The following is a 22,839-nucleotide window of genomic DNA, read 5'->3' on the forward strand; positions in this document are numbered from 1 at the left end:
TGTTAATCAGTTTAATTTATTTTTACTCAACTAGGGCTTTACTAGTCTTTACTAAGATTAGCTAACTTAGCTAATGCCTACCCAGTAACATGACTGAAATCTTAGATTAAGGAAATTAATGTATATATATGTATATATGTATATGTATATATATATATATATATATATATATATATATATATATATATATATATATATATATATATATATATATATATATATATATATATATATATATATATATATATAATTTTATTTTCAGGTTAGTCCCTTTATTAATCTGGGGTCACCACAGCAGAATGAACCACCAACTTATCCAGCATTTTTTTTTTTATGCAGCAGATACCCTTCCAGCTGCAACCCATCACTGGGAAACACATACACACTTATTCACACACACATACACTACGGACAATTTAGCCAACACAATTCACCTGTACAGCCTGTCATTGGACTGTGGACCACCTGTGCAACAGGTGGAAACCCATGCGGACGTGGGGAGAACATGCAAACTGACCCAGTTGAGGCTCGAACCAGTGACCTTCTTGCTGTGAGGTGACAGCACTACCTACTGTGCCACTGTGTCGCCTATATATATATTCTTGCTGTGAGGCAACAGCACTACCTACTGTGCCACTGTGTCGCCTCTCTCTCTCTCTCTTTCTCTCTCTCTCTCTCTCTCTCTCTCTCTCTCTCTCTCTCTCTCTCTCTCTCTCTCTCTCTCTCTCTCTCTCTCTCTCTCTCTCTCTCTCTCTCTCTATATATATATATATATATATATATATATATATATATATATATATATATATATATAGTTTAAGTTCTAATTATTAGCCCCCCTTAATTATGAGCCCCCTTGTTTATAGACTATTAAAAAATATATAGCCTAAAGGGGGTAATAATATTGACCTTAAAATGGTGTTAAAAAAATTAAAAACTGCTTTTATTCTAGCCGTAATGAACCAATTAAGAGTTTCTTCAGAAGAAAAAAAATATTCTCAGACATACTGTAAAAATGTCTTTGCTCGGTTAAACATCATTTGGGAAATATTTAAAATTTACAAAAAATTCAAAGGAGGGCTAATAATTCTGACTTCAACTATATATATATAGGATTCACTTATTGACTGACGACTGACATGAATCATACTAAGCTTAAATCAATATCTGCTCTAGCAAGATATTTTTTTTATAATATCATATAATATTATAATTTCTCGCAAGCCCCCAGCTGGGTCCTAGGACCTATAGAGTCCTCCCCTATGATAAATGTATTCAGAGATTGCTGTGTTACACTAATAAATAAAAAAAAGAAAAAGTACTAAGAACAAAGCAACTGGGGTCATAACATCACAATTTTGATTTTCAGTTTATCGAGAATTAAACAAAAAAAAATCCATTATAGTGCATACAAAAGAAAACAAACATGTCATTTTCATTTGTGTTGTATTAAAGTTTGTTTTATTTTTTTATTTTATTTTATTTTATTTTATTTTATTTTATTTTATTTTATTTTATTTTATTTTATTTTATTTTATTTTATTTTATTTTATTTTATTTTATTTTATTTTATTTTATTTTATTTTATTTTATTTTATTGAACAACTACCAATTTGAATAACTACTGTATATTGTGAAATACATTGATATAATGACATGAAATTACTCGTATCCTAAAATAGTATTCTGGCTATATCACTCACCCCTAATCTCTACCTTCTTTAATTCATTTTCACAATCATACCATTTTTTTTATATAGGAAAGCAGCTAATATCCAGTCTAAGCAACATCTGACCCCAGCAAAATCCTGTTGTGTAAAATGAGCATATGAAAACCACAACATTGAATTCTGTAATAGTCAAAGAGAATAAAGCCACAAAGTCAAACTCACCGATAAGTCTGGTGTAGGACGCGAGGCATGCTTGGTAGTCGTCGTTGAGGCAGCTGCTGATGGAGTGAGGGGTCATCTGACAGTTTGTGTGGAAATCAGCCAGTCGTGACCTTGCCACAAAAACACAGCAAACCAACATCAAACTACATGAAAAACAAAGCGGACTCAGTCTATAGCTTCGCCTAGGGCTGAACAAATGGGTAAAGTCTGTGCATGTTTATGCCTGAAGAAACCAGCAGCAGTCCACAAAGGACAGAGTTTAAGTTCACACATCACTGCTCTTTCCTCAAGATAAGGGGAAATCATGACCATCTCTCTCTCTATGGCTGTCTTTCATTCCCCCTATCCCTCCGTCCACCAGTTAGTCATCATTGCCGGCCGTGTAGTTGAGGGGCATCCTGGAGGTCAAGCAGAAGACCGGATATCCCGTCTTTAGCATGAGAGACCCTTGAACTCTTGTCTGATAGTCATTTCTCTCTGTCTTAGCCTTCCGCTCTCTGTCTGCGCAAGGCAATAAATAAACCACTTGCAGTTTGTTGTTGTGGAGAATTTTAAACACTGTCGGACTAGTTTACAGAGTCCATTGACATGCAGTGTTTACGTCGGCCTCGTCCAGGACAGCAGTGCTGTGTGGGCCAACAAGTGAACGTTTCTCAGCGCCCACACACATCAGCAGTCCAGCCACACGCACACGCACACACAAACACAACACATAGTCATCTGGCCTTTGCATTTATAGTCTCTGCTGTGCTGTCTTATCTGAACACTTGAACTGTAGATGTTTTCAGTTACATGCTGACATCTACATTGGAGCTAGCATATAAGCATAGAAGTAGGGCCTGACATATTAGTATTTTTATGTATAGACTTTTTACACATGTCCAGATGTTCATTTGGCAGCAGCTACAGTATTATTCTGCAGCTCCCACATGGTTGATCATTGAAGATAAGCCTCCTGGGAAAACGATACGGGTAGAGGTTTTTAAAAAAAAAAAAGTTTTTTTTTTTTACTTATTATATCCTCACCTAGTTTGCATTTTACAATGGCAATAACTAGTTTAATCTCTTTTAAAATTATACTACTTTTACTTTTTTTTCTTCAGTATTTTCTTTAAATGAAGTTTTAAATATTTAAGTCATTTAAAGAATGAATGTTTTAAATGCTACACTGCATTGTTGGTTTACAAAAAAAAAAAAATATATAAAAAATCCTGTTGCGCTACTACACTTGATTTTGGCTTTATTGTAAAAAAAAAAAAAGAAGCAAAAAAGCGTGTTAAATGACAATCTGAAATACTTTATAGCATACTTATAGATGTTTAAAAATATATTAAAAAATAAAGATGATTTAGAGCCCTATCGTACACACGGCGCAATAAAGTGTAAGACGTGTTTGGCATGATGTATTGCTATTTTCAGACCAGTGCAACAATCATTTTCCTACTTTGCGCATGTTATTTAAATGCAAATACATTTGTACCACTTTGTGGACTCATGGGTGTTCCGGTCTAGAAAGGAGGTGTGTTCAGGTGCATTGTTGGCGTGTTGTTATTTTGAGGAACTAAAATAGACTGCGCAATAGACCAGCACAGAGGGCGCCAGTTGTGCGCCTTAAATGCGTACACATTACTGAATACACACAGGATGTACAGCAATATGCAAATATCTTTACAAATGAAAAACAATTCAAATATTAAAATAACTTTGACATTTTTTAAATTGTTACATTCTACATGCCTTCATCCCGGGGGGGGGGGGGGGGGGGGGGGGGGCTTTTTTTAGTTTATTCTTGATAATCTGCATTTGTATAATGTTATTATTATTAGTAGTAGTATTTATTATATGCATATTTATATTTGCTTTATTAAAAGCAAGCTTAGATTTGTCCACCTGTCAGGTTTTGGACCATATGGGGCATAGGACGTGTATTTGAATAGAACTTCATTAAATGCATTTATTCGTTTGCTGGAAATTAGAACTGAATTTAGAAATAGTTTTGAAACAAATCTTTGTGCTTAACTAACGAAAATAATTATGTAGGCTAATGGGTGTCTTTAGTGGAGTGCGTACAACACTATTTCCTGGAGGCTCATTCTTTATCCTAGATGGTCTGTTTAACTGTTTTCTCGCTAGTGAAGCGTTCAGTTTTTCCACTTACAAAGTCCGCCATGAAAATAGAAAATGCATCATGGCGTGACGCAACTGACTCTTAAAAGGCAATGGGAGATGAGACTCTGATTTGTTTATTTTAAAAACACACCCATAACTCATTAGGAGAATAAGCTCAACCCTGTTAGACCATATGGTTAAACCATATTTTTCTGTCCTTAAAATGGCAAAAGTGGATTCGGACACACCTAGATCTGTTATTCTGTCTAAAAAAACAACAAAAACAAACTGCAGATAATTTGTATTATTTATCAAATATGGAGGTTTTGAAACAAGTACTTTGGAAAACGTTTCATAATCCCTTTTTTAAAAAAAAAAAAGATGTAAACACAGTTTTCCTGTAGCCTGTGTTAGTTTTATTTAGTAATTTTTATATATATATATATATATATATATATATATATATATATATATATATATATATATATATATATATATATATATATATATATATATATATATATATATAATATGGAATCACAAAATAGAAAAAAATCACACATTTACAGATGTTAAGTCATACCATTTTTTATTATAATTTTTTTTTTAGTGGTTTTCACCTTTATCTTGACAGGACAGTGGAGATTTTATGGACATGATACAGAACATAAATATAACACAATACAAAAAAAATCTATGCAATATTAAGAAAAGAGAAAAGATCTATTAATGTTGCTATTGCATCATCATATTAACATATCTCTATTTACAACCACTATCAAACATCCGTATTATTAAAATCGGCTCAAAAATAGGGTTTTCATGAAGGTGTTTTATTCACATATTATCTCAGGAAACTTTTTTTTCCCTCAAACTTGGCAAACACTAATCTTCAAGTTTATTTCGTTCTAAAGTTAGATTCAGATAAGTTTGAAGTGACTCTCTTAGGAATGAAGTCCTACAAAACACAGATCCCGTCCCAGCAGCAGCCTCCGGTGTGTGTTTAATTCATATAGCCTCCCTCCTCTGTAAACGCACCTTTTAATTAGCATACCGCTAAAGACCCTGCTGTGATTTACATGTCTAATTACATCTGTTCACGCTGCTGGAATCAAATGGAGAAGTGCAGAAAATATTGATGTAGCAGTCGGGTTCCCAACATGATGGAAATACTTGAAAGAATAGAGGCTGGAAGTCATAAAACTTCACAAAACTTTTCCAGCTCCCTGTTCTTACTTGACAAACAGGCAAGATGTTTTATATACAGTCAAACATCTGCAATATTTATTTGGTTGTTTTTCCAAAGCAAAACCACCAATTGCCAATGAAATACATACTTGACAGAGTTTTGGCAACGGCAAAGTTTATTGCAATGCGTTTACTTATAAATAATGAAAATGCTTCAATCCTGCATAAATGATTGTATGAGTTTCTGTGGAAAATCAGCTGGTACTCTTTACCCTGGAATCTTACTACATAAATTTGGTGCTAGAGTCTGTTATGAATAAATCTCACTGTAACTCAGTTGTTTAGCCGGGTTGTATGGTAAGTTTTTCAGTGATAATTAACAATTACTACATATATGTTACACCGTTTATAGTTTTCAGACAATGACAACAAGTCTATATTATAAATATAAGAGATCGAAAAAAATGGATAAAACAAATAATTACCTTGCCAATATATTAAAAGGATACTTAGCTATATTTTTAACACAACTAAATTTAACAAATAATCTGTTGAGGAAATGTTAAATGAGCAATATCACACAAGTAGCATAGTATATCGGCACTGGTGGGAGGCGTGCGTTGGCGCGAGGCCTAATATTGACAATATACATCCACATTGCACTGCTACGAGTGTGATATTGCGTTTTTACAACAGTTTGATGGCAAATTTGTGTATATAAAAAAGAAAATCAAACACAGAGTCTAAAAACTCTTTTGTATTATGAACTACTTTCCTCTGCCATTCATTCACATCTGCAGCAGATGTCAGAATAGAAGAAACCATTACTAATTCACCAACATCACTTTAGAACTAGAATTTGAATAATTCTCTAGCTTAATGTCTAAAGTGATGACAAAACAGGTGATTTTGCTGACATTTTAAGATTATATGGCTGAACGGCATGAAATGCCATCAGTCTACAGAAATAAATCCCTACAGCATTACAGTCTATTACAGTGTATTTCTTTGTTGCAAATCGGGATATCACAATAGCTAACCCCGAAAAACAGCAGCACTATCACTACCGGATTGCTGTTGTGTTTGCGATAAGGAAAAACTTTAAACACATGCAGACATTTCTTCTTTCTTTCTGCTAACACAACATGCATTCCTGATATGCGAGTGCCAACTCACACTCAATACACTATAATTATATGGTATAAATATAGCACTACAAGCTACAAAAGAGAGAGTTTGACATAGAATATCACTTACCTGTTTAATATTGATTTTAACAGCTGTAGTTTAAAATTACACTGTATTTTATAATCAGAAATTATAAATATTTAAAATAGGCACTATCCTTATAAATAAACTCCATAATTGCAATCTAAACAACTACATTCTTGACTAAATAAAAGTACATTGTGTTGTCTAACTGCTGCAATATTTGTCAAACTGTAGAATGTCCTCTGCTTGTCGCTGTATGTGGGCGGAGTAATACACAAGGGTGAAGGGTGAAGAGGCCGTAAGAGTTCTGTTGCTGGCAGAATATTGCACTGCTATCAACCAATCAGATTGAACCAGAACCAGACAGCATTGTTGTATAAAATCAAATATCCATCATTATTAATAATTCCCATGTTAATAACCACAGCAGTTCTTTGGAATCAATTCTATATTATTTTAAGCAGTGTTTTATATATATATTTGCTACCATTGTAGCTTATCGCCAATTCACCCTGCTTTTGGAATTTCTAATTTACTTGATCCTAATGTTATGAGGGATCCGTTAGGTTTGTTTTCAGTGAGTATGTCTATAATAAATTGAGGTCCTATGTCATTTAGTGATTTATAGGTAAGTAAAAATAGTTTAAAATCTATTCTGAATGTAACTGGGAGCCAGTGTAAAGACCCGAGGACAGGTGTGATGTGCTCTGATTTTCTGGTTTAGGTCAGAATCCTGGCCACAGCGTTCTGGAGGCCAGTGAGGAATCCATTACAGTAATCCACCCTGCTGCTGATAAAAGCATGAACAAGTTCTCAATGGAAACAAAGCATCTGATTCTTGCAATGTTTTTGATATGAGAAACTTGAAGATCTGACTCCAGAATTACACCAAGATTTTTTAACTTATTATTTGTTGTTTGAGTTGCATATAAAAATAAAAAAATAATAAAATAAAAATAAATATTAATAATAATAATAATAATAATAATAATAATAATAATAATAATAATAATAATAATAATAATGACAATAATAATAATAATAACAACTACAATAATAATAATAATAAATAAATAAATAAATATATATATATATATATATATATATATATATATATATATATATATATATATATATATATATATATATACAACAACAACAACAACAACAACAATAATAACAATAATAATATATTTACATGCAGGGCTGTTTATATCAAAGTTGATATTTAGCCGCACCATGTTGGTGTTTTGTAACATCTATTTTTACGAGGTGGGTAATAATAATAATAATAATAATAATAATATTATTATTATTATTATGATTATTATTATTATTATTATTATTGTTATTATTATTGTTGTTGTTGTTGTTGGGGCTATAGGTGAATTGGGTAAGCTAAATTGTTTGTAGTGTATCTATGTCTTGGTCCAGGTTGGGGGTTGACCTTTGGGCTAACGACTCACGGTATTTAACTTCATTTATTATTATTATTATTATTATTATTATTATTATTATTATTATTATTATTATTATTATTATTATTATTAAATAAAATACATGTGTATTCGTTTTTTTTTTATTGTTGATTTTATTCTTCCAATACCCTGTTGAGGTTATATGCTCACCAATATAATGACAAATGATGGAGGTTATTTTCCCATGTGATCAGGATTTGAAATTTCTGTCTGTCTTGGACTCAATCAATACTAATATCTCTTATTCCATCACCAACAGCAATACCACTTCATCTTCGACCGAAAGACTCTGAACCTGCCCCTCCTTCTCTTTCTACTGCATTAACCAGTTAATGAAGCAAATAATGCTTGTCTTATTTCTTACGGTGTTAGTTGTGATCTCTAAGCAGTCTGCAGCCTTCCTTTTTTGCTTCAGCGTAATGAGTTTTCTTTCCTAATTTTAGACAGACTATTCTCCATCTTCCTTATTGGTTAAATGAAATACTTCGCCTGTTAATGTGTTTAAGTCGAACGAGTAAGGGCTGTTTCGTGTTTTTATATGTCTTGAGGGAGCTGTTATGCTAAACGAAATGTATCTTATTAGCACAGGAGATGCACAAACGTTCCAAACAGTTGCTTTTCATGGCAGAAATAAGATAGAGCGAGACTAAATCGAGATGGAAAAGGGTTTAGCGGCAAGTTTTGCCTTTCAGGTAAGGACAATATAACTGCTATAATTTACTGTTCACTTGAAGTTTAGAAAAAAAGGCTGTCTAGGATTGTTTGGGCAGAAAATGCTCTGGCATCAAGATAAAGCACATTTCAGTTCGCACCAGGACTCCTCTATTATACCTGAACGGACCACTCACTGCTCAAATTACAGCCTGTCTGCCTTGGAAAGGGTTGGAAAGGTCCTTTTAGATGCTCTGTTCTCTTAGAGAAACCCTGAAATGAGTGCCGCTAACAGTTTCATTACGTGAAAGAGAAAAAAAAAAGAAAATCTGATGTTTAATTCTGTCATGCTGTCCTTTTAACGAATATCCATCCAGTGCTCATCAAGACTGGAGATTTAATGTTTAAGGCGATATTTCTCATTGACATCGGCATCAGTGAATGTGGTGGATGGTTAGCATCTTAAAATTCAACATGTATATGGATTAAATAGTGTGAAAGTTTGTTATTATTTATCCATTTAAATTCAAATTGACCCATCACATATGTCAAGAACATGTCGGTATCTGTTTGTTTCACTCTTGTGCTTGATGGACACCAGTTTTGGACCACTTGCTCTGTAGTTGTGTTGAATAAAACCGCTTAAAACACTTCCACTTTCCACTTATGGCCTGTTTCCACAGTACGATACGAGTGGTACAGTACGGTACAGTATGCATGGGCGTAGATTTAGCATGGATGGAGGGGACGCATCCCCACCAATATCCACCAACTACTGAAATGTCCCCTCCAATAATTGAATTCATTAAAAAAAAAATCATGCCATCAGTGTTAATCTAGACATGCAGAAAGGGTTAAATCTAGTCTCTCCTCGAGTCGCACCGCCCCCAAACACATATGAACACAGTTATTGGCTGAGCCTTTCCCTGCTGTCATGTGAGAGGCTGTAGTCAGATGTAGCAGTGCCAAAAGTTGCACAGGAGAATTTTCCGTGCTAGAATAAGGTGTGTGAGGTGAGTGACACACAAAAATGAGGATGGCGGCAGCAAAAAAGGTGGACATAAGGAGCTTTTTTCAAAGAAAAGTGAAATATACTCAAGTTCGCTACTGAATGCATCTAGTATGATATGCCGTTAATGCTCATGTTTTTCCCCATTTTAACACACAGTATAACGTTATAGCAGGCTGATATAGTCTTTGAATAATATGCCCTGAAAACTAAGTGCATGTCCAATTTCAGTTTAAACAGTTTGTCAGAAAAAAAACTACAGCCTGTCCTCCATCTATTATTAACATTGATATGTGAGACATGTTTCATTTGCACTATGGCTAAAATAAACAGAAGTCTTTATTAAACTCGCTCTTTATCAGTTAATCAACATTATTCTAATATTATACTATCAGGCTAGCTTATTTGAAAGGGGAGGTTATTTTTTTCTGAAAAACTTATTCGTCTGATTTTATGTTTAATTATGAGGTATAAATATTCTATTCTAGTCACATTTTAAGAACTAATTTTTGCTGGAATATCTTATCAGATGGTTAGTATAATCACACGTTTTGATGTACCAAAAAAATATTTCCTACCATTTCGTTAAAATGCCATACTATTTAAATTATTATTATTTTTATTATTTATTATTATTACAGTTTTATAAATAATGAAAATGTAGATTAAAGAAAATATTTTTTTAAACACAAATTTATTATCGTCTATCATTATATATATATATATATATATATATATATATATATATATATATATATATATATATATATATATATATATATATACACATACACACACACACACACACACACACACACACACACACACACACACACACACACACACACACACACATACACGCGCGCACACACAGTTGAAGTCAGAATTATTACCCCCCAATGATTTTTTTTCTTTTTTAAATATTTGCCAAATGATGTTTAACAGACCAAGGAAATTTTCACAATATGTCTGATATATATTTTTTCTTCTGGAGAAAGTCTTAATTGTTTTATTTTAGCTAGAATAAAAGCAGTTTTAAATGATTTTAAAACATTTTAAGGTAAAAATTATTAGCCCCTTTTACCTATATATTTTTTTTCTACAGAACAAACCATTGTTATAAAATAACTTGCCTAATCACCCTAACCTGCCTAGTTAACCTAATTAACCTATTTAAGCCCTTAAATGTCACTTTAAGCTGTATAGAAGTGTCTTGAAAAATATCTAGTCAAATATTATTTACTGTCATCATGGCAAAGATAAAAAAAAAATCAGTTATTAGAAATGAGTTTTTAAAACTATTATGTTTAGAAATGTGTTGAAAAAATTTTCTCTCTGTCACCTCACAGCAAGAAGGTCATGGGTTCGAGCCTCGGGTGGGTCAGTTGGCGTTTCTGTATGGAGTTTGCATGTTCTCGCTGCGTTCGCGTGGGTTTCCTCTGGGTGCTCTGGTTTCCCCCACAGTCCAAAGACATGCAGTACAGGTGAATTGGGTAGGCCAAATTGTCCGTAGTGTATAAATGTGAGTGAGTGTTAATGGATGTTTCCCAGAGATGGGTTGCGGCTGGAATGGAATCCGCTGCATAAAACGTGCTGGATAAGTTGGCGCTTTATTCCGCTGTGGCAACCCAGGATTAATAAAGGGACTAAGCCGAAAAGAAAACTAATAAATGAATGAGTGAATGAAATATTCTCTCTGTTAAGCAGAAATTGGGGAAAAAATAAACGGTGTGAGTAATTCAGGGGGGCTAATAATTTTGACCAACCGTATATACAGTTGATATCACAGACAATACAGTGATTCCTTTGAAAAAGGAATGACATTAGTCAGAAAATATAAGATGAAATGTTTTATTTGAGTATATTTCGTAATATGTAGGAATGAATTTAAAATTACTTTTATCAAAATTATTTTTTCCATTAATTTTTCTACAATCATTAAAATTGTAACTACCTTTTTTTTATTACCACATACAATGTTATGTAAAAGATCAAGCGATTCACAATTGTAAGAGTAAATTAAAAATATATATATATATTTGTGTGGAATGTTGGAATTTTAAAACTAGTGTCTGTTTCAGACAAATGTCAAGTTACACAATGACCAAACAAACAACTCGTACACAGAGACTCTGGAGGTAAACTAATAAATTCAGTTTCTGGCACTGACTGCATACACTGCATAGGCTGAATAAACAAACATCTCAAGCCCGAAGACCCGAAGAATAAATTATTTTAAAGGATATATCATTTCTGTTTCTGTACATGATCTACAGGAAATTGCACGTATCCTGTCCACTCAAAATAAATGAATCAGAGATAACTTGTTGTTCTCAAGTCAAATTAAAAATCTGTAAATAATGAAGGAATCATTTAAGATCAACCAATCTCTAGTACAGACTGTACATTATGTCTGTGCCAGGATCAAACTGTACTTGTTTATCTAATAGTGAGAAGAGACTGCATAATCTGATGGCACAGAGGCCAGGTTTTCTTCCAACAGTTTGAAGCGAATAAAGATTAAAATCTGCTTTCATTGCACACAGAGCGCCTAAAGCTATGCCTCTCAATTGGCAAATGATAGAGTCACTCTACTTGAGAATGAAAGTGCTCTCCTGATGCAGACTTGAAGGACAAAGAGCTGAGACTAATGATTGACACTGACAAACAAAAGGGTTCTGCACCTTTCGCCAAGAAAGCAATTGAAATGGTCCAATCTTTATTGAATTTCAGACTTATCGATGTTGAGGGCCATTACTGGGCCTTATTACGTTAGATTCATCTTCCAGCAGCAAGGGGGGCATGCTCAGATTTATTGATTCACCCCAGAGAGAAACATTTCTTCTTATATTATATAGTAAACTAGAAATATTTCAGTTAAAATGAGACACTGTTGCAATGACTCCAGGCTGAAGAAACTGTTCTAAAATGGGAAGCATGTTTCATTTAACACAAGTTACAACATTATACATCATTATACAAGAAGTCTGTTTGTTCTGTTGTGATCCTTGTTGTAGACCTCAAAGAAGACAATTTGAGAAATGTTTCAATTGTTTTTTCAGTTGTTTGTTTGTTTTTTGGCCTGTAGCATGATTGCAGATGAAATTTAGTATAAAGAGAAGGCGGATTGTTTTAAAGACATTGGGATTAATTCTAAATTCTAAATGAGTTGTTATAATGCTAATTCATTTCTGAAATTGCATCATTAACAGTTTATAGTAGGGGTCTCAAACTCTAATAGGGGGAGGGGGGGATTTCAGTGACTGACAATTCATAGAAGGGTCATTTAAACATTCAAGCACAAGAAAAAAGTGGAGTAATTGATGCATCTTAGGACAACAGACACACGTTTATTTCAAGTATTACCTGTCATCAGTGATAATGTAAGTCAGCATGTTTATTGTGTCACACATCAGCTGCTGAAATATACCTGTGATTGTTTTGTGTATGGCCAAGTGTTAGACACACAGTCAAACTAGTCAAACATGCAGTCAAAACTCAAGCTTTTTGTTTCTTGTTGTACATATTGAAGGATTAGTTTAAATTGCTGTTAAAATAATACAAATAATATGCATAATTATTATTATTCTGTCCCAATCAATTGTATTGTGCAATAGCGTAAAAACAGCAGAAAGCAGCCTGGGTGACTTATTGTAAATTACTTTACTGGCAATTGTTCTACTCAATATCTTTGTCTAAAATTACAACAAAGAGGGGGAAAGTAAGTACTGAACATATTCACATTTACTTTAACAAGTTCAATTCAATTAACGTTTTCATGCTAATTTTAATAAGCATATGGGGAAAATTTATTAAATGAGACCATTTGAATCAAATTAGTAAAATTATTATATTTTTACACCACCCGCATAACGTGTAAGCCATATAAAAGTGTTTGTACAACAAAATACAAGTGGTATAAAACTGATAATAATCAAACGACCCTTGAATATTTACAAAAATAGAGCTTTAGTTAAAAATAGAGCACTTACGGACATATATTTTAACATTTAAATCAGCCACAGAATTATAACGCATGTGTGTTACTCTCGACCGTACACCGAGAGGTAAAATGAAAGTAAAACTAATCTGAATGCAGTATTTTAAATGTCACCTAGGTGGTGGGTCAAAATCACAAGTGGCTAGACGCGACTGCACAGCAATGATAGAGGTTAAAAAATTTATGTTTGGGCGGGATGAATCTCGTTTTATTTTTGACGTCAGTTGCAGGCTGGAGGGAGGAGGAGGATGGGCCAAAAATGGCCCGCGGGCCGGAAGTTTGAGACCCCTGGTTTATAGGGATGCATCCAATTTGGTATTATTGTATTGTTTTTTTTTTTTTTGGCTGATACCGATACTGATTTTTAAAACCATTTTGTGCCACTCATTATATAATGCCAGAATAACAATATAGCATCTGCATAATGCAAGTACACACTGACACCTCCAATAGAGATAGAGATGTTGCACAATCAATGTTGCTAATTGGTTTTTATGTATGGGAGATATACAGTACAGTTAAAGTCAGAATTATTAGCCCCCCTTTGATTTTTTTTTCTTTTATATATATATATATATATATATATATATATATATATATATATATATATATATATATATATATATATATATATATATATATATATATATATTTCCAAAATGATTTTTTTGGGGAAATTTTCACAGTATGTCTGATAATATTTTTTCTTCTGGAGAAAGTCTTATTTGTTTTATTTCGGCTAGAATAAAAGCAGTTTTTATTTTTTTAAACACCATTTTAAAGTAAAAACTAATAGCCCCTTTAAGCTAGATTTTTTTCTGATAGTCTACAGAACAAACCATTGTTATACAATAACTTGCCTAATTACCCTATCCTGCCTAGTTAACCTAATTAACCTAGTTAAGCCTTGAAATGTCACTTTAAGCTGTAAAGAAGTGTCTTGAAAAATATCTAGTCAAATATTATTTACTGTCCTTATGGCATCATCAAAGATAAAATAAATCAGTTATTATAATTGAGTTATTAAAAGTATTATGTTTGGAAATATGTTGAAAAATTATTCTCTTTGTTAAACAGAAATTGGGAAAAAAAATAAACAGGGGGGCTAATAATGTAGGGGGGCTAATAAGTCTGACTTCAACTGTATATCGTATCACCAAAAATGATTGAGGTCATCTTAATGTGTTGTGCGATTAGTTAATATATTGATTATTTGTTAATTGTTAAAGAAGAAAGGAGACTTCCCTGTCCTTAGTGAAAGTTTTTAGCCAATGCCAATACATAAATCAACGTAAATCACACACTCTCTCATATATTGCATTACTGTAGGTATAAATACTCTATATATTTATTTATACTTTGGCTATTATGGGGTTAATGTCGGTGAATTCCCTGAAGCAGCTCTTAGTAGATATATAGATTTTTTTTATGACTTTCAGCCTTAAAATCCTCATATGTAAGCAAGATTTTGTGTTTTGTCATCACTACGACCTTACATAATGCAATGAAATAATATACTAGTTTGAATGTGATGTTTTAAAATTAGCAACAGCTTTTGCTCAGCGTGATGTGATGTTTTCAAGCATATGTTCAAGGTGTCCCCATATTCCCTATTTTTTCATCAGTTTCATAATTATATCTTTAGCCAGCATTTCTGTGGCTGATTTTATGCGTTTAAGTGCTTAATCTATTTTTTGAAATGCCTATTATTATGATTTAGTATTTCTCTGTATTTCTCTGTAGTATTTCATTATTTCTCAGCCCTGAAACTCAAACCATTTCCCCCTCCACATATGCTTAAGTAATTACATTTATATCATAAGCGTGTGTTAGTCGAGTTATGGCTTAAATGAGTGACTATTAGTCAGCCTGGAAAATATTTAGATGGGGTCTGCCCTTGTTCTGGTCAGTGTTGATCTCCATGATGACAGCGAGATTTTTCATGCTTTGTCTCCTTTCACTCCATTATTCATTGTTTACACCAAATCACTTGCTTCTGTCATTGCACGCACCCTGTTCCAATACTTAGTGAACTGCCTATAGAATCATCATTGGGAACACTCCCTACACAAAATTTGTTCTAGTCATCTAAATTAAACTGAAAAAAAAAAAAAAAATAGAGTTTTGAATTAAGATATTACAATTTGTAGAACATTTTGACAAGCCCAGAATCATAAGGACAATAAAGAAATAGACATAAGGAAATAGAGCTGGTGTTGGTGTGAATGCCAACATAGTTAGTATAGTAAATTTAATTAGCTTCACAACAAGAAAAACCAGCATCAATCAAGAATGCATGATTTTATCAACCAGGCTCATTCTGAAAGTGAAAGCGTACTGCTATATTTCTGGAGAGCGCCTCACAGCAAGAAGGGTGCTGGTTCGAGCCTTGGCTGGGTCAGTTTCTGTGTGGAGTTTGCATGTTCTCCCTGCGTTTGCGTGGGTTTCCTCCAGGTGCTCCAGTTTCCCTCCCCCACAGTCCAAAGGACATGCGGTACAGGTGAATTGGGTAGGCTAAATTGTCCGTAGTGTATGTGTGTGTGTGAATAAGTGTGTATGTGTTTCCCAGTGATGGGTTGAAGCTGGAAGGCTATACAGCACACAGGAGTTTAACATTTTTGACAGATAAAAAAAAAGAGAGAAAAGTGCAAGAAATTATTCCCAATTACCAAACACCCATCATGAATAACCTATAGTTATTGTAGCAAAACCATAAATAGTTTGTGCTTACCATAATTTAACTGCATTGATTGATTAATCGATTGGTTGGTTGAATTATAGTGAAGACATGGATCTAGAAAAGACAGCCAAATAATATGGCATAATATTCATTTTGGCAGACCGCCTTCAGTTTAAGGTATTTTATGAGGAAAGACAAATGTCTGAAGTCTGAATCTTACAGGATGTTTTTATAGTACTATAATCTCTTATATGTCCAAATATCAAGTGCATTTTAGTTTCTCAGTTCATGACCCCTTTAATGTAACTCATTTCTCATCAACAACCCTCTATTTACTATAGTATGCATAAAGAGCATCTGAAACTCTTGACTTATTTTTTTTGACTTGATAACCTTGTTTTTTTCCCTCTGCATCTTTACTTGAGTCAGTTGCTGCCAGAATCATATTCAAGATGCTGTTCCTAACCAGTGCAGTCAGTGGCTTTTTGGCACCCTGCTACCTGCAATCCATTACCTAACACATACCCCATTCAGACTGATGTGACTGGCTACATCCAATCTGGTCGTCTAGCTTTGCTATCAATCCTCATAAAGGCATTTCACATGGACAGGTCAAGAAGTCTTTCCGTTCTCCAGCAGAATGTACTGTGATGAGCTTAGTGCAAATATCAATCAGTGGAGGAAATGAGAGAAGTGTTGATGCTTTTGCAAATCAGCTTTACTTTGAAGCACAGTTTAAATTATTGACGCTGTAATAATCTTGTGTGGTTAAGGAAGTGCACTTATTTTGATGTGTTGACAAACAGATCACCGCGGATCATGTAAAGTACTTGATCATAATTTGAATGTATTTGGCCTGCTGTTTTGTTATTTGATCACAATAAGCAGCACTTTACAGATTTTTCAAAAGAAAACATATTAATGGATGAAAAAAAGAGAATATATATATACAGTATACTTCAGCATGAGGCATTCAAACTCAGCTAATTGCATTAGATACGTTTTAATGTAAATTGAAACATTTAGTTCACGCTTTATACTGTCCCAGCAGGCACACAACATCATAAGACGCTAATATTAAGTTAGATTTAGGTCATTACGTCAGGTGACCAAAATTCAATGTCTAGCCAGCGTCTAAGGACATGGTTATTTTGACGTCCTATAACAATGTCAAATTATGTTGATATTTGGTTGATTTTAGGTTAGACATTGGAGAGTGACGTCAGCCTGACGTTGGGTTCTGACGTCAACATGATTTTCATTTCAAAACAAAATATAACGTCCCTACAATGTTGGTGTATGTTGGGGTACAACACGTCCTGTGCCTGCAGCGTGTTTGAATGTCTTTTTTTATTAGATTTTAGATTCAATTAGGCAATCATATTTGTACTTATCATTTCAAAATCATTTTATATTCATTAAAATTGTCATTTTATTATTATTATTATGAGTATTATTATTATTATTAGTAGTAGTAGTATTAGTAGTAGTAGTAGTAGTAGTAACAGTAGCAGTAGTAACAGTAGACAGAGCCGGATTAACTGAAGCCCCAGGGCCCACGAGAGGAGGGGGCCCTTGATTGGCTGATTAATTAAATTGCCTCTTTGCATTATGCTTTGCATTACACAGTATTGCGTAAATTCAAAAATGTGAAGTATTCCTTTTGGCTCACTGCTGTTCAAAAACAGTGATAAACTATGACTCGGAGTGGCTGTATACCTCAATCAGACTTTTAAATAGCCCCATTTAGTTCCCAGTAAGGGTGAACAGATGTCCTGTTTTACCCCAAGAAAATGCCTTATTTTGCAGGACAGTTCCTTATTTCAGCTCTACCGCGAGAATGGTCCAGTTAAAAGAAGGCTGATCAAGCGCATCATAGAACAGAAAATACTATTCAAACAGTCTCCGTTATTAACGTGCAGTTATTAATGTTCTCTCTGCGTTCATGTGGGTTTCCTCCGGGTGCTCCGGTTTCCCCCACAGTCCAAAGACATGTGGTACTGGTAATTTGGGTAGACTAAATTGTCCGTAGTGTATGAGTATGAATGAGTGTCTGTGGATGTTTCCCAGAGATGGGTTGCAGCTGGAAGGGCATCCGCTGTGTAAAAACGTGCTAGATAAGTTGGCGGTTCATTCTGCTGTGGCGACCCCGGATTAATAAAGGGACTAAGCTCAAAAAGAAAATGAATGATGAATGAATAAAACAGAGCAATAAAATATTGGCGCTTTTTTTCATCAGACAGTATAACTGAGTAAAAAACTAAACAAAAAAAAAAACACGCTAACCTTCTGTAAATGATTGACATAAGACCAAATGGGAAATTAGAAGCATAGATTTTAAAGATATTTTAGGGATTTCTGCTCAGCTAAAGTTTAAAGTAAACTTTTTAAAGATAAGCCCTTTTAAACTATTTATTGTAAAGCACTCATTTAGGAAGTATTGCAAATGTGTGTTATTTATTTATTTATTTCTTGACAGCCTTTTTAACATTTTAAAAACTTAAAATTAATTTGTATGCTTGAACGCCTACTTTAGTCAAATTGAAAACATTTATAATAATCCGATACAAATCAAGTGGAAAATTAGATTATATAATAATATAATTTGCAAATTAATATTAATAATAATAATAATGATAATAATAATAATAATAATAATAATAATAATAATAATAATAATAATAATAATAATAATAATAATAATAATAATAGAAAAAAGCTACGTTTGTGAGGCGATAAAATAAATGGGCCCCTTGCTATAGCCAATATGTTCTTAATCCGGCCGTGGTGGTGGTGGTGGTGGTAGTAGTAGTAGTATCCTATTTGTCTTATTATCCTATATCCAAAATATAATGGATATTACACGTTTTTGCTTAGCTAAAATGCTTTATATAAACACAGAAACACATGGTTTATGTACATTTTGTAGCATATCTCATTTATGTACATTCTTTCGAGTAATTTTATAGTCTCTTGTTATGTCAAGGTTCAACACAGAAAATCGACTTTGAAAATGTGTTGATATCTGTTATTCACTTCACTCTTTTGGTGCAACAGGCATATTTAAGTCTTTCTCTCGCATCTGGCATTGCAGTACAAAGATAAATAAACTCAGCAGTGGGACAGACTGCTCATTTGGCGTGTTACCCATATTTGGAGAGCACACCTCATCCTACTGCACGAAAGCCTGTCGGAGCCATACTTCTCCAGCAGAACCCTGACCCGGCTCCTATTGTGGAGGGATCGATAACTAACCCTGTCAGCCTGTGCTTTATTTGCCAGGGCTGGATGCTTGAAACCATCTTGACTGCTCCTATATTTGGCCTCCCACCAATCCCCATCAAAACAGATAAACAACATTCCTCTACTATAAATCAGAGCTAAACTTTTTGTATGTTTTTGAAGGAAAAAAAACAGTCAGTATGAATGGACATCCAGTGATACGTTCTTTATTTTGAGGGGGAATAAATAAAGGAAAACCAGTGTCTGATTTGGTTTTGTAGTCCAGAACAGTGGGTGTGTAGTTTTTGTGTTTTGTTGTTTAACAGCTATAAGAGCTAATGCACGAATCCAATATACTGATATACCTGTGACTTCTTTCTCATATTTTTTTATGTTTGCTACAAATATTTTTAAATAAGTACAGTATATTGGGTATTTTGACTTAAATTTTTGTGTATTTGTCTGTACAAAGCCCATGAAAATGCAAAAGAACGTTCATTTTAGTATGCATTTATAATATATACTCATACACATTTATCGGCCAGTTTTATTAGGTACACCTGTCTAATGGCAGCAACTCAATGCATTTAGACATGTAGACAATATGTAGACAAGACGATCTGCTGCAGTTCAAACTGAGCATCATAATGGGAAAGAAAGGTTATTTAAGTGAATTTGAACATGGCATGGCTGTTGGTGCCAGTCGGGCTGCTGATCTACTAGGATTTTCATGCACAACCATCTCTAGGGTTTACAGAGAATGGTCTGAAGAAGAGAAAATATTCAGTGAGCGACAGTTCTGTGGGTGGAAATGTCTTGTTGATGCCAGAGGTCAAAGGAGATTGGCCAGACTGGTTTGAGCTGAAAGTAACTCAAATAACCACTTGTTACAACCAAGGTATGCAGAAGAGCATCTCTAAATGTACAAGTCGAACCTTGATGCAGGGGGGCTAAGACCACACCGGGTGCCGCTCCTGTCAGCCAAGGACAGGAAACTGAGGCTACAATTCATATTGGAAAAATGTTGGCTGGTCTGACGAGTCTCGATTTCTGTTGCGACACCCTGAATGATTTAAAAATAAATAATATGTTGGTGCCAAGAGCCACTTTTCATTTGCTTTTCATTTGATGTGCCTGATTTCAACCTCTCTGACTTGCATAGCTATCATAAGACATTATTGGCTGTTTTTTTTAAAGGGGAGGGGCTTCTCTTTGTCCCACCCCGTCTTTCATGTTTGACTTGATTACATTCAACATTGAATATAAAATGCGCATATAAATGCATTTCACGTGACCTTTAGATGTAAATTGTTTTTGTTATTGCTATCATGGTAAAATGCCTGCATTAGCAGTAAAACTTCTGAAAAGGTGTTCACATCTGATGATCTAAAGCATCGGTCAGATCACCCAATTTTTATTGATGGTTTCGATAGTCACTATGTCAAATTAAGCAACTTCGTCTTGATAAAATCTTGACTTCTCGTGGGTAACAACTGTGCCAGACTACACGTTCCTTCATATTCAGTCATCCGGTGATATCTACGATGAGCGTTATTTCCCAAAGCAGTAACAAGTGTTGCTATAATAATATTTCTTCTATTTTTCTAATATTCATAATTTCTAATATATTTTTTAAATCTTATTTCAATCTCAATAAACACTGATACTTGCTGACAACTAGGCTACATTATTTAAGGGCATTCGTTATGACATTGATAGGTTCAAACTGATATTTCCTTTTTAATATAAGAATATTTTCTTTGAAATGTAAATGCATATTTTCCAGCCATGGGTTGCTTATTAAACACTTCCTCAACTGAACTTGCCGCAAGTGAGACAGAGAAAATGAAAGCAAATCAGCACCAAGGAAAAATCAGATGCTCAAGACAAAATAATGACATATAAAAAAAATTGCAATTATATGACAGAGGTTTGTGATACAACAATTACAGTGTAGCATTAATTAAATCCTTATTTTTCACGGAGCAAAACAAACCATCCACCCGCACAGTTGAGTGGTGGAAGGGAACAAACAAAAAAATAATCATTTGTATATTTTTCTTGGAAAAAAATATCATTATGAAACAAATTTTCTTTGGTATAATTTGTATCTTAATTTTAATGTATTTTTGTTGGTCAGTTATCTACTAGATAAGCAAGAATAACAAATAACATCTAAGGTGAAGTGCTTCAAAACCAGTCTGCTATACTGCTACACAAACTGTTTTGTTAAATAAATAAATAAAAAAAAAACTAGCCTAAATAAAATTAGCAAGAAGCAAGACAGGCATTTACAATGTATTAGAAGCACTGAATGTCTTTCCTGCTTACCTTGAAAAAACGAACTCAGTCGGAAGGCTCTATTAAAGAATACAATAGAGATGTCTGCATATTTTTGCCAGTCTGTCAAATAAAAGCTTAAAACACTTTAATGTTTCAGAGAAAGTAGTTAAAGTATGCATAACCAATGATTGATCTTATCTACCCGGGACCAACTCATAAGTAGGCTAAACATGCAGACTATTTTTTGATTACCTGACCCGTGGATTAACTGCAGCACCACGTATAAAACGGAGAACGTTTGTGCTGCTTTTGTCCACTTTCACCCACGTGATGGAACTCATTGTGAAGATCAGGGAAAAAATTAAACATGCTAGACTTTCTGCGATGTTGTCATGAGGCGTCGCAGATATGTTATCGGTTGTCACAAACTATGCCACATTACACGAGAAGAAACTATTGAATCTTGTGTCACGACGTCCAATTGTGGTTTACAACTACCCATGACACCCTACATCAAGAAAATAATATCAAAATCGTGCCAACATTGTGTGATCTGAGTTAAGACCTATTGTTTGGCTTGTGGTAGTGACTTTTCTAAGATGTACATAATGTTGGGTGTGGGCATTTTTTTTTGGTTTGTATTGTTTTGTTTTGTTTAGGTAGTAGAATGAAATGATTGATAGCTGTGCCTACCTATCAGCATGTGGCACCCGGTTTATAAGAACAAGGAGGTTGCTCTTACAACACAACATCCAGAGGCGGACTAGCCATCTGGCAGACCGGGCAGTTTCCCGCTGAGCTGACACTCTTTTTGGGCTAGGCTGATCATCTTCTTATGAATCGATCGGCCCATAAAACACTTAGCAGACCGGCCCATGTGACATAATCTGCAGCCATTGGTTCTTTTCTTTATTGACATTGGACTGACCCAATCACAAACTTCCATTTTGGGCTCTGTGTAAGCGTGCAATGTCGGTGTGTACTTGTCAAAATAGTCTAGAGTCACGGCTGTTTCTCACCCCACGCGCACGAGAGCAGAAGTGGCGAGCAGGTATCCGCAGCACGCGGCAGATCGACAACTGTTGCACAGATCAATATATTACTGTCTATTCTAT

General features: G+C 34.1%; 1 protein-coding gene across 1 annotated transcript in view; it reads right to left on the minus strand.

The window, feature by feature from the left end:
* gfra2a (GDNF family receptor alpha 2a) overlaps window positions 1-22,839 on the minus strand; it is a 163,086-nt gene that overhangs the window by 26,743 nt on the left and 113,504 nt on the right. The window contains exon 5 of the mRNA XM_056463394.1: window positions 1,893-2,002. Within this exon, the coding sequence (XP_056319369.1) occupies window positions 1,893-2,002 (110 nt within the window). The remainder of the gene's footprint in view (window positions 1-1,892; window positions 2,003-22,839) is intronic.

Source organism: Danio aesculapii, chromosome 8 (genome assembly GCF_903798145.1).
Source record: "Danio aesculapii chromosome 8, fDanAes4.1, whole genome shotgun sequence".
NCBI lineage: Eukaryota > Metazoa > Chordata > Actinopteri > Cypriniformes > Danionidae > Danio > Danio aesculapii.